Genomic DNA, 12,555 nt, shown 5'->3' on the forward strand with positions numbered 1-12,555 from the left:
TCCGGACGCGCAGGCCCAGCGGCCATGGCTCACGGGCCCAGCCGCTCCGCGGCATGTGGGATCTTCCCGGACCGGGGCACGAACCCGTGTCCCCTGCATCGGCAGGCGGACTCTCAACCACTGCGCCACCAGGGAAGCCCGACACTCCCTGTTTTGAAGTCAGCTCTCTAAGTTACATATGTGCTGGATAGGCTCACCCAGCAGCTGACTGTCTTGCTCTCATTTCTAGAACTTAGTTGCTGTGGTCTAGTGAGTCTCAAGCCAGGCTGTGCATGAGAAGCACCTGAGGAGTGATTTAAAGATACAGGTATCTGTGACTCTTTTTTTAAAAATTGAGGTATAGTTGCTGTACAATATTATATCAGTTTCAGGTGTACAACGTAGTAATTCGCAATTTTTTTTTTTTTTGGCCCAGACGCACGGCTTGTAGGATCTTAGTTCCCTGACCAAGAATTGAACCCATGCCCCCTGCAATGGAAGCGCGGAGTTCCTAACCACCGGACCGCCAGAGAATTCCCAAGTAATTCACAATTTTTAAAGGTTATACTCCATATAGTTATAAAATACTGGCTATATTCCCATATAGCTTATTTATTTTATACATAGTAGTTTGTACCTCTTAATCCCCTACCCCTATCTTGCCCCTTCTCCCTTCCTTCTCCCCATTGGTAACCACTAAGTTTGTTCTCTATATCTGTAAGTTCTTTTTTGTTTTATTCACTCGTTTGTTGTATTTTTTAGATTCCACATGTAAGTGGTATCATATAGTATTTGTCTTTCTCTGTCTGACTTATTTCACTAAGTATATACCCTCCAAGTCCATCCATGTTGTTGGAAACGGCAAAATTTCATTCTTTTTTATGGCTGAGTAATATTCCAGTGTGCGTGTGTGTGTGTGTGTGTGTGTGTGTATACATACACACACCACACAGATAATCTGTGACTCTTGATTCAGCAGTGCACAGGGGTGCCCTTGTCATGTAACTCTGGAAAAACCCCCAGAAGATTCTCAAGCTTAGCCAAGGTAAGAACCAGAGCAATAGTTCCTTCCCTGGACTAGGGGTTGGGCCCTTTAATCTGCCAGGAGCTAGGAAAGGCAGTGAGTGGAGGTATGGGGTGGGCACTAGAGAGGGCAGGTGAGAAGAGCCAAAGGCAGAGCACAGAAGTCATCAGATCTGCATTGGAAAAATACAATCAGATCTGTGGAATCATCTGGCCAGGCGGAAAAGGCTCAGAGACAGAGGGAAAAGCAAAGAGCTTAAAAGTTGTATGCTATTAGTTGTTCCCTAACCCAGTTATGTGATTTTCCATTGCCTGAAAAGTCCGCATTAGGCAGATATCCTTTTTAATCTTGTTTTCTCTTCCAGCCTACATTTTCTTATCTCTCCCTTATCTTCAACAGCACCACTCCTTACTTTTATAAGACCTCTATTAACAGAACGAACACTGTCTAACCCATATAATCAATCCCCAGAGAAGCAGTAAAGTGTGGCACGCACTGGCAGTTCCTCTGATGCCTGAGATCACCAGGCAAACATGGAGAAGCGGCGGGGCTGAGTTACTAGAGCTGAGTCAGAGTGGGGAGGTTCAGGGCATGCATCAGAGGCCTTCTGCAGGTAACACTGACTCCCGCTTGTGCCTTCTTGTGGGCCCTTCCCCAGATGGCTATGGTACTTCTACCTCTGTCCTGTGGCAAACCATCTTTGACAGATGGACTTAGAAGTCTGGTAGTTAAACAAGCTCATAAAGTCATTAAAGACATTTTTTTTTAAATATACTGATCAGCTTCTACGTTCATTCAAATACTCGTGAAACCTAATCTAGAAAAATGAACCCCCAAACAAATCCCTCACCTGTCTTTACTATAATTTAGCTTATAAATAACCTGAATGACTACCACTTGATACACACCTTTAAGTGACAGTGACAGGAGCTCTGCAAAGGGCTTTATGTGGACAGGGCTTTACGCCTTTCTTATTGTGCTCCACTTTATCGCACTTTGCAGATATTGTGTTTTTTAACAAATTGAAGGACTGTGGCAATCTTGTGTTGTCAGATGATTGTCAGCATTTTTTAGCAATAAAGTATTTTTTTAATTAAGGCTTGTACATTGTGTTTTAGATATAATGCTTGCATCCTTAACGGACTACAGTATCATATAAACATAACTTTTATATGCACTGGGAAACCAAGAAATTCACATGACTCACTTTACTGCGATATTTGCTTCAGTGTGGTGGCCTGGAACAGAACCCGCAATATCTCTGAGGTCTGCCTGTGCTATATACATATATGCATGATACATATATCAGATGCTTTGTCTCACGAGAGCCTCACAACCACCCTAAGGGTGGTATTATCATCTCAGTTTTACTGGTGAAGGAGCTGAGCCTCCGGGAGGCACAGCGACTGCGGGAGAGCCCCTGCTGGAGAGGGGCAGCATGGGGAGTACCAGGGCTGTCTGACGGGCCACGCACACTTCCTCTCACTGTTAGGGGCGGGGAGTGTGGACCTTGAGCCACGGACCCACTTCTGTAGTAACTTTGTTCTTGGCTCCTTCTGAGGTTCCTAAGTACTCAGTGAATACTATTTCTCTCAGGACATTCCTGTACACAGTTTATGGACATCCTCTTTGTATTCCAAAGTGAAGAGGAAGAGGGTGCACGTGATGGCCCAGATGCTGTCTGAGGGCTGGTGTGTCACATAGGTTGAAGTCAAAGGTGAAGCCCCACCCCGGGCCATAATGACGCGGACAAAAAAAATCCCACAATACCCGACAACATCTAGGCGCTCTGTTGACTCTGCGTCTGATGCACTGAGCTCGTCTGGCTCCTCAGAAGGCCAAATAATTCAGATGAGGCAGGGGCTGATACGGTGAGCCAGATCTGACCGCATGAACAAACGAGGTGACTTACAGTTCACGGGAGCTGTAATTCAGCAAATTCAGCTTGACAGACGTGCCTCTCCCCGAGAGAAGTGCTGCTCACGTGCCCTCCCGCCCCCTTCCTGTCACCCCAGTGTTTTCCTCACCGACAGGGCCTGCCCACTTTAGAACAGAGCTTCAACAACAAACCAAAGAACTCATGTTTTCTGTTTTACCGTGAAAAGCTCCTGCCTACTTAAATTAGGTGGCGCGTGTGCAATGAACTATCCCAGGGTTTTGAGGACTTTTAGAGAATAGAATGCACTACTTCTTACCCCTCCTTCCCTCGATTGTGGATGGCTAGTTCTTCGCCAATGCCCTCTTCCTCCTTGAAGCTCTCCCAGTCCAGCTTGGACTTCTCTAGGGTGCTCATCTTCTGCTTCTTGGCTCCTATTTTCCCCAAAAGGCTGCTCATGCCACTTGATCTTTTTAACCTAGGGAAAGCAAAAACATGAAACACGCAGCAGGTAAAAACTCTTGATTAATGGTTTTTCTGATTGGCACGGGCCTCCCTAGATTCAAGCTACTTATCTTAATGGGAGCCATGTTTGCATCCAGGGTACTTCCTGTCTGGTGTGGAGAGCACAGTAAGGAGACCAGAATTCTAATGCACTTTTCCTGCTCAATACCTCTGACCACTCTAACGACCTGGGGATAGGAAATCCTGAAGACCTCTGTCTGCTCTGTATGACAGACAGGTCTCTGCTTGCAAGGAGGGAGAAGTGCAGCATGATTCAGACATGGTTTTACAATCACATGCCTTGCTTCATATTCCAGCTCGAACCATGTGACTTTAGGCTAGGTATTTAACTACATCTGCCTCGGTTTCCTAATCTACAAAGTGAACGCTTACTCACAGGGCTGTAGTGTATCCTCTATATAAAGTGCTTAAAACAGCAGCTGGCACAGAGCAAAGGTGCAATAAATGTTATCCATCCTGAATCACTGTCATCATCTGTGCACTAAAGCCCCAGGGAATCCTTTCAAGAGAAAGAGAACCAGATCCCAACACTGATGAGCAAGAGTTACAGTATATTAAAAAGACTCTAAGATCAGTTTCCTTTCAACTCCTGTGAGTCAGGACCCTGGTTTTTCCCAGGAGGTGGAGAACATTCCTCATCCTGAAAGCAGGGAATGTACAGACTGTGCTCTACTTGCTGGTTATGCTGTCGTGGATGGTGGGAGAAACCCCATATGCCCAAGTTCAAGTCCTGGCAGGTCAAATGTTTCCAGTCAATGTTAAATGTATGAGATAAAATAAGCAAGACGGAATGCAGCTAGTAAGAAGGTGGTACTAGGGGAAGGAAGTAAGGAAGGAACATGGCTTTTGGTCTCTTTAGAAAGTAAAACAAGTTATATACCAGCATACAGGAAACTAGAAGTCATTTTCTGCTTTACTGGGATATGCAAGAGGGTTAAAACATTTAAAAACTCTCTGAGCTAACATCACAAGGCCTACTGATAACATCAATAATAATACCTCTCCCTTGCCTAGAAGGCTCATTATCCAAGTGTTTCATAGCCATTCCTCATCTTACTCTCCCTAGTGCCTGTGAAAGAGGACCAACCACTGAGTCTCAGAGTTGGAGGAGGAACTTCAAGATGATCTTGTGTCTCACCAACATTCTGAAATCCCACCTTCCTGCAGCACAGTGCCAGTGAGGGGTGGCTCACTACCTCTGCCCTGGAATGAGCCGATAGGCCGGTGTCCACACTGAACACAAGACTCTTGGGGCTGAACAATTACCCTCCACACTCTCATTAGCTTCTCTGTTGTGGTCATACCCTACTACAGGCGGTCAGCTTAAGATCAACTCAGAAGAGGCTGGGCAGGCATCACTGTCCTCATTTTGAGTTGGACAAATAAAGTGCAGAGAGGTTAAATGATACAACCAAGGTCAAACCAACAGAAGATGCAGATCCAGGGCAAAACGAGGCTTTTCTGACCCTCAGTGTGGTGCACTGTGCTGTCTCACTTCTAACGTGAGAATTTACTTGAGAGATTTTCTGACAGCTATTTTATTCCCCATTTGCTTAAGGATTTTCCAGAGAGCTCTTTATGAGCTTTCGATTCATGTCTTCTAATTCTTTTCCGGATAACAGTCCCTACAACAATTTCTCCATCAACACACACAGACTATATTTTACCAGGAACAGAGCATAAGTGGGGAGGCAGAAACTTAATATGGCTCAAATCTTTCCCTTTCTCACCTGCTTCACTGCTACTGTCCTGGTTCTCATTTTTATATTCTCACCTGGGTGATGAAGCAGGCTCCTCACTTGTCTCCCTGACTTTTGTCTTGTCCCACCGGCACTCACCTGCTCCATCCTGGCATCTATCCTACATGCTGTCTTCACAGTGAATTTTTGAAAATATGAAGCTTATCACGTCTTTCTGGTTAATGTCTCCTCCTTGACCCCTAATTACTCTTACAATAATGTCTAAACTCCTTCACTCGCAGAGCTCCTCCTGCTCTTCTCTCGACACATCTCCCCTTGCAACCTACACTCCAGCCACATCTGCAGTTCACCTCTCCCGGTCTCCCTCCCATTCATCTGGTCTTGCCTTAGCTTAGAAACCGCTTCCTGCAGGAGGCTTTCCCGGACCCTTCCTTCAATCTCTGAACTAGATACCTCCTGCTGGTGTTTCTACTGCACCCCTGTTCTTTTCCCATTACGGCACTGCTCCTCTCTGTAACAGGTGCCTGAAGGCTCTACGTTCAGCTGCTGCTGCACTGGTCGGCTCCGAGGAAGCTCAGAGCCACAGCGGACAACATCTCACCAAAACCACACACCTGGAGGCTTTCCATTTCTGGCCGCAGGGTGTCCTTTGACCCTGCCTACATGCCAGAAGCACTGTGGTGGAGTGGTTGTGGAGGACAGGAGCTGGTGGCTAAACGGCCCAACCTCTTGTCCTCACATAGGCAGTCCTGGGAGGTACACTGAATGCTTCTCAGAAGTCCTGATGGCTCATGGCCTTGGAAATGCGTGCACTCTTGTATTGGCTTTCCTGCCTTCCCTGCCTCACTTTTCCCACCCTCTCAACTCTTGCTTCTTGGGACATCTCTCCAAATAAACCACCTGCACTCAAAGCCTTACCTAAGGTTCTGCTTTGAGGGGAATCTAACAAAGATGTTGAGGAGAAGCATGACTTTCCCTTTGCAGGCTCTATATCGTGTGGATACTTAAGTTCTGGGTCTCCAAATCTCTCTCTGGCACATGGATATAGTTCTGTAAACAGTGGACACTTGATAAACTCAACAATGTCACCTGGATCACAGAACCAATTAGTGGGAGAGAATCAGATTCTTGTAGAATAAAGGTGTTCAGAACACTTCTAAATTGGGGAATTCTAAGGGGAGGAATTTCCACTTATATTTGCCAATCAGCTCTCAGCAACCCAGGGTTCCCCATTTTATCTGGGCAGCACCAGGGCTCTGTACACCATCTCTCCCCGAGAGCCTACAGCTCTGAGAGTGTTACCAGAATATACCATCTTTTCAACAAGTCACTTCGAGAAGTCTATGGGAAAATGATTTTTGCCGCACAGCAGTGAAAAAGGTTCTAGAAAAGGAAAAGTCATAATCCCCCTTTAAATGAATATCAGCAAAATTTCACCTGTGCTATTATGCTTTAGGAGGAAGCTTCTATGTCTGCTTGCATTGGATCATTAACACGTTAACACGATCATTAACACATCCTAATTTGATGGCCTCAAAAGCAAAATTACCCATCTTGTATTTGAGGCTAAATCAAAGTGAACGACACATTTACAGTAGCAGCCAAAACCTGCAGAGGCTCATCATCCCTGAGAGACCAGCACTTGGTTCCTGGAGCCTGGAATGTGCAGTCTCACACTCACTCCCCACCTTGAAATGGGGCTTTAGTGACATAATCCTGGCATCATTCCATTGCAATTTTCAGGAAGGCAGATTTACCCTGACCTTGGACCCATCTCTGCTGTTAAAGTTCATCAATCGGGCTTTCGGGAAGGCTGAGGCAGGCAGGAAAGAGCCAGATTCTGGGCAGTGGCTGCTGGCTGTCTCTATTCTGCTGTGAAGGAAACTGCAGAGAGCGCCTCAGCCTACGGCTCCCCCTCTCAGAACTGCAGCTAGGCCAGGAGGGAGCAACTCAGCACTGGCACCCCACAGTCATTTAGCAGGTGTGTACACTGGAAAACCGGGGAAAGGGGAAGGTCCGAATTCCCTTGGAGACCTCTCTGCTGTCGGCAGGAACCAGTGCAGTTTCAGGCATCAGAGCAACAGCAACACGGACTTCTCTTTGTTCTGGATCCTAAGCCATAATGGCAAGGGACTACCAGAAAGTCGGCTTTGACAGCCCAACCCCTCCCCCAGCTGCAGATTTTCCAGTCTTGGTTCTAAAGTGGGATGAGCTGTGTCACAGAAGCCACATTCGAGAGAACCTTCACCCACCTGTTAGAGGTCAAAGTTCACAGGAAGGCACCCTGCACTTGCTCCCTCACAGACTGCATCCAGAAGGTTATACTCAGACATGTCCAGACTACCGCTGCCGAGATGCTTTCAATGTAACAGTGACATTTCAACCGCCGCCTCCTACTCTACTAACCTTATGACCGTAAGTTCGATGTGAGGACTAATCCTGTCTGAGGAGCACGGCCTTCACCCTAAGCAGCTGGCTTCCGTGCCATGAGAGAGTATGGCTGAGTGCACAACACACTTGTGAAAGAGCCTCTTACCAGTAAGCCTTTTTTCTTGTGCTTTCTGTCCTGTTCTCCATCAATCAGCAATTATCCCAATTCCCTTCCCACCGTACCAAGCCCGATGACGTGTCCCGACACCAGACACCAATCAAGACCTCACAAAAAAATATTCAGAATCTCAGAAGAGTAAAAGGGACAAAAAGGGCAAAATGACCATTGTCTTGTTCCTTTCTGAATTCAAAGTTTACAATGATAATTTGCTAGAAATTATGCTGCCTTTTAGCCCCCAGAATGCAAGTTTAACAAAATTCACTGCAACTAAATGATAAACTCCATCCTGTCGAGTCTATTATAAAGATATTAAAGTAACATGTTTTCTTTGCTCCAGTCCCATGAGCATGGCCACAGATTCACCCAAATGATTTGTTTCGTAGCAAAAGCACTGCTTTATCTGGCCATGCTCAGTGATGCTCTGGATCCTGCTGTTTATTTATGAGAGGTACTGGAAAGGAGCTGGGAAAATAACTTCTTAAACAGAAACAGAAAGGATGACAGGGCACAACAACTGGTTGTGAAGAAAAGGTGGGAACATCTTTCCCATGATCTTTAAAATCAGCCTCAGGCACCCAGCTGTCTCACAGAATAGAATTTGAGGTTTGGGAATGAATTTAGAGTTATTCGTTCATTGGACTCATCAACAAAGATTAATCAGAAATTACTGTACACCAGACAATGTGCTTGGAACTGGGGACACAAAAATATATAAAGCATAATCTTTGGCTTCAAGGAGAAAATCTAGTAGAGGAGATCATCATCCAAAAAAACTGTGACCAAATACTATTAGGACACAAAACAGGGAGCAGCTGAGAGGCTGTTTAATGCAACCTCTTTATTTTAGAGATGAGTTAACTAAAATCTAAGAAGGTTAAGAAATCTGCCCAAGTTCACCGTGGGAGACTTGGGTCTACTACTCAGAGCTTTTGACACCTGGCCTGTCTTCTCCACCTTGCTGATACTAGAGTTGAGGACAGATAACCTTTGGAGATCCCTTCCACACACCAATTTCACTGCTGATTTGGGGGTTGGGGAGGATATTCTTATTTTCCCTGTTGTCCTGGAGCTTACTGTACACAGGGCCCATGTCTTACTTATTCTTGGCTCACCCAGCGTAGTACAAAGCCTTGCCATGGTATGTGACCACTACATGTTTAATATGATTTGATAATGGACTTATCCAAGTGAATCTTCTCTTATAACAGAAGGATTTAACACTGCACTTGAACCAACAGGAAAGAAAAGGAAACGCCAAAATTGGATCAGCAAGGATAGGGTCAACACATGTGCACGGAAGCACTACTGACCCTTTACTTAGAACTTCAACATACAGAGCCCAGCTCAAGCCTACGCCTTCTCTCTCACAACCTGCTTAACCACTAACATGCAAATTATTTGGAACAAAGATTCTTTGGCAGAGATATGCAGCTTCCTTAGTATTTGTCATCTGTTTACAAGGCAGGAGTGGACTTAATTGTAGCTTACCCATGGACTATTTTCCAGAGCCATACAAGGGTCTGAAACTGGCATGGTACTTCCTGAGAAATGGGAAGAAAGTTTATGATGAAATTCTTCAGTGAGAGTTGTCTGATTGAAACCACTATTCTCTTTCAGATCTTCTTTGGATTAAGCTGAAATCCCGAAGAATGAAATGTAAAGCCCTAGTCTCTGGGCCAATTTCACTCCCCACCTGTGTAAGTCTCTAAGTAATCTCCGCAAAGCCCAAGACAAGATGACTCAGGGAAATGGACTGGAAACCAGTGGTAAATTAGGAAAAGAGTTTAAATCCCATTCACTTCCCAACATTGTATTGACAATATTCTATGGGACATCAGGACTCAGGAAAGTGGAAAACCAGAAATACACTGATACACTGCCAGCCAAAAAAAAAAAAAAAGGCATCTATCAGCAAAAGGTGAAATAAAAGCTGGCAAATAGCAGCAGCTTCAGTTTTTGTACAAATAGAAAACGATCTGCTACTCAGTTTTATTGATCTTATGCCAATCCAAGAGTAAAGGGAGGGACTTCCCTGGTGGCGCAGTGGTTAAGAATCCGCCTGCCAATGCAGGGGACACAGGTTCGCGCCCTGGTCTGTGAAGATCCCACATGCCACGCAGCAACTAAGTCCGGGCACCATGACTACTGAGCCTGCGCTCTAGAGCCCACGAGCCACAACTACTGAGCCCACGAGCCGCAACTTACTGAAGCCCGACCATGACTACTGAGCCTGCGCTCTAGAGCCCACGAGCCACAACTACTGAGCCCACGAGCTGCAACTTACTGAAGCCCGCGTGCCTAGAGCCTGTGCTCCACAACAAGAGAAGCCACTGCAATGAGAAGCCTGCGCACCGCAATGAAGAGTAGCCCCCACTCGCCGCAACTACAGAAAGCGCACGTGCAGCAACGAAGACCCAACGCAGACAAATGTAAATAAATAAATAAATTTAAAAAAAAAAAGAGTAAAGGGAACATAAGTTTGTCTGATTTGATTTCCGCTGCTCTGCATCTTTATAGCATGTCTATGAAACATACCTGATGATTCTGGTTGCAAAAGCCCTGAATTCTAAGCTTCTAAAACACTGTATTATAGAAAGCCCCTTTCAACTCTTCTTCCCTACCTGTTAAGCACAGAGGTCTATTTTGCCTGCTTTGGCCTTTGAGCTCCTGCTGGGAGGACCATTCTAGCTGACTTGGTTCTATGTAAATGGACAGCTCTTCCTATAGAAGAGCTGCAGTTTCTGGTCTCTCTTGTGATAAAGGTCATTTATTTTTGAGACAAGTAACTTGGGGTTAGGGACTCTCAAGTGACACTGAAATGGACTTTTTCTCTGGGACAAGCTAACTGATCTGCTGGGCAGTAGTTTATTTGCATCATATGCCAAGAGAAAGTTAATGCCCCTCTTTGTGAAGAACAGTCCTCCACTGGTCTATTGTTCTGCTGAAACCAGCTCAGTGGGCTTGTGCCCCTTGTCACAGAAGGCAATTGTTTGTTTTTATTGTTGTTTGTTTTTATTAATCTGCCTAGTTCAGACCTTTCAGAGAGGGTCAAATTTAGACAAGCATTAGGAAAGAATGGGTCCTTTCCCACACCATTCCTTGGTGCACGTGAGGCCTCTGCAATGCTTGGTTCACACACTTAATGCAGAGAAAAATGCTGTATGAAGATGCAAAAGGGCTTGCGTTGCCAGGTGGGTGGGTGAGCTTTAGGGTATGCGAGCATCCAGTGCACTCCTGCTTCTGCGGTATGGAACGTGATGGCACAAGAACACCAGTGTGGTCTACTGAGAAATTTCCCTCAACTTTCCAGTTTGAAAAATGTCAAACTGAAAGAAAAGCTGAAAGCAGAGAACGACTATTACCTAAACACTCTTCACTTAGATTCACCAATTATTAACATTTTGCCACATTTGCTTATCTTTTTTGGGGGGTGTGGTGATTCATACTCCTTCACCTATAAATACTTTGCGTATGTCTCCTAAGGACATTCTTCTACATAAACAACACCTTATATTATACCCAAGAAATCTCACATTGATAGAATGGTGTAATCTAACTTAAAGTTCATATTCACATTTCCCTCAATGCCTCCCCAATGGCCTTCACATTTGTTCTCCATTGCCTCCTATCAGGCACCACATCTGGGGTTCCCTTAGCCTCCTTTAATCTAGCACAGTCTCTGCCTTTTGTTTTGTTTGTTTGTTTTTTGGTCTTTGATAGTCTTTTGAGTCTAGGTTGGTTGTTTTACAGAATATTGCTCCTTTAGGATCTGTCTCTCTCCTATGCCAAATATGCCATGTAGATGAGGTAGGTACTTCTTACTGCACCATCACATAGTAATGGACACATAGTGTCAGGTCAGCCCAGGACTCATGATGATAAGTGTGGCCCCTTGGGTAATGTGGTGACTGCCAGAGCTCTCATTTGTAAACGTACATTCTCTTCTCTGTGATTAATTTGTAATTAATGTGTAATATGTAGAATAATACCTTAAGGAAGTTCTGACTGCTTATTTCATACCTCACCTATAATGCCTTGGCCATGTCTAAGGACAGACTGGGGTGAATGAATAGTGAAGGACCCTATTTGAAGGATAAATATGCAGAAAATCTCAAAGGGATCATAAAGCTCTGGCTGTAAGAAGGTCTCTAAAAAGGGAAAAAGCAGTAACTGGAGAAAGGCCAATGGTTATGAGACCATCATTAGAGTCCTAGACTAGATCTGCCAGTGGTGAGCACAGAGGTCTCTGGCCAACACGGAAGCACTCACCTCGATACCTGGATACTCTTCTCAAGGGCTGGAGGCCCGGCGTGCGTAGGGTTAAGTGACACGAAGTCAGTGGCAAAGCAAAACCCTCTGGCACACCCACCACACCTCTAGGAAATACTACTGAATTTCCCTTCTCCTTTGTCCCACTCCCCTGCGGTTGCATCTCATTCCCTGGGGAAGAGATAATGCCACATCCCTTCCTGCCTCTGCTCCAGCAATTTCCTTCCTCACACCATTCCCATGGTAGGGGCTCAGGGCAAAGCAGGGAAGGGTCTCTACCATTTCACAGCAGTTGGGGAGTGAAGGAGGCCTGGGGGCTCTCCAAGGCGGAAATGTTTAGTTTATTGGGAATGAGGGTTATGCCTGGGGAAGGAAGGGACACTTTCCCCTTGAGGTGCAAACTGCTGTTGCTTTAATTTGTATGATCAGACAGAGTTGGGGAGAATAATGTATTGACCAACACAAACAGGCCATTTACATTTCGACAGAATTTTAAAGGAATTATTAAATACAGCTTCTAGGGGCTTCCCTGGTGGCGCAGTGGTTGCGCGTCCGCCTGCCGATGCAGGGGAACCGGGCTCGCGCCCCGGTCTGGGAGGATCCCACATGCCGTGGAGCGGCTGGGCCCGTG

The 12,555-nt window shown here is 45.6% G+C and overlaps 1 protein-coding gene and 1 long non-coding RNA gene across 13 annotated transcripts in view; one reads left to right on the top strand and one right to left on the bottom strand.

Moving 5' to 3' along the window:
- Window positions 1–9,863, top strand: part of LOC129391397 (uncharacterized) — a 40,114-nt gene extending 30,251 nt beyond the window's left edge. The window contains exons 3-5 of one of the 5 annotated variants that reach the window (XR_008615421.1): window positions 416–520; window positions 956–1,024; window positions 9,273–9,863. This is a non-coding gene — a long non-coding RNA (uncharacterized lncRNA). Of the gene's footprint in view, window positions 1–415; window positions 1,025–1,402; window positions 3,193–7,408; window positions 7,520–9,272 lie in introns of those variants that run through there. The other 4 variants (XR_008615422.1, XR_008615419.1, XR_008615420.1 and 1 more) reach the window with 4 other exon arrangements.
- Window positions 1–12,555, bottom strand: part of CFDP1 (craniofacial development protein 1) — a 157,586-nt gene that overhangs the window by 19,380 nt on the left and 125,651 nt on the right. For 6 of the 8 annotated variants that reach the window (XR_003676381.2, XR_003676380.2, XM_028477418.2 and 3 more), the window contains one exon: window positions 3,199–3,357. The exons of 1 other annotated variant lie outside the window; for it this stretch is intronic. Coding sequence is in view for 4 of the 7 variants with exons in the window: in XM_028477418.2 (XP_028333219.1) it covers window positions 3,199–3,357 (159 nt within the window). In the remaining 3 variants the exon portion in view is untranslated. Of the gene's footprint in view, window positions 1–3,198; window positions 3,358–12,555 lie in introns of those variants that run through there. One more of the 8 variants, XR_008615416.1, reaches the window with a different exon arrangement.

Source organism: Physeter macrocephalus, chromosome 17 (assembly GCF_002837175.3).
Source record: "Physeter macrocephalus isolate SW-GA chromosome 17, ASM283717v5, whole genome shotgun sequence".
Taxonomy (NCBI): Eukaryota; Metazoa; Chordata; class Mammalia; order Artiodactyla; family Physeteridae; genus Physeter; species Physeter macrocephalus.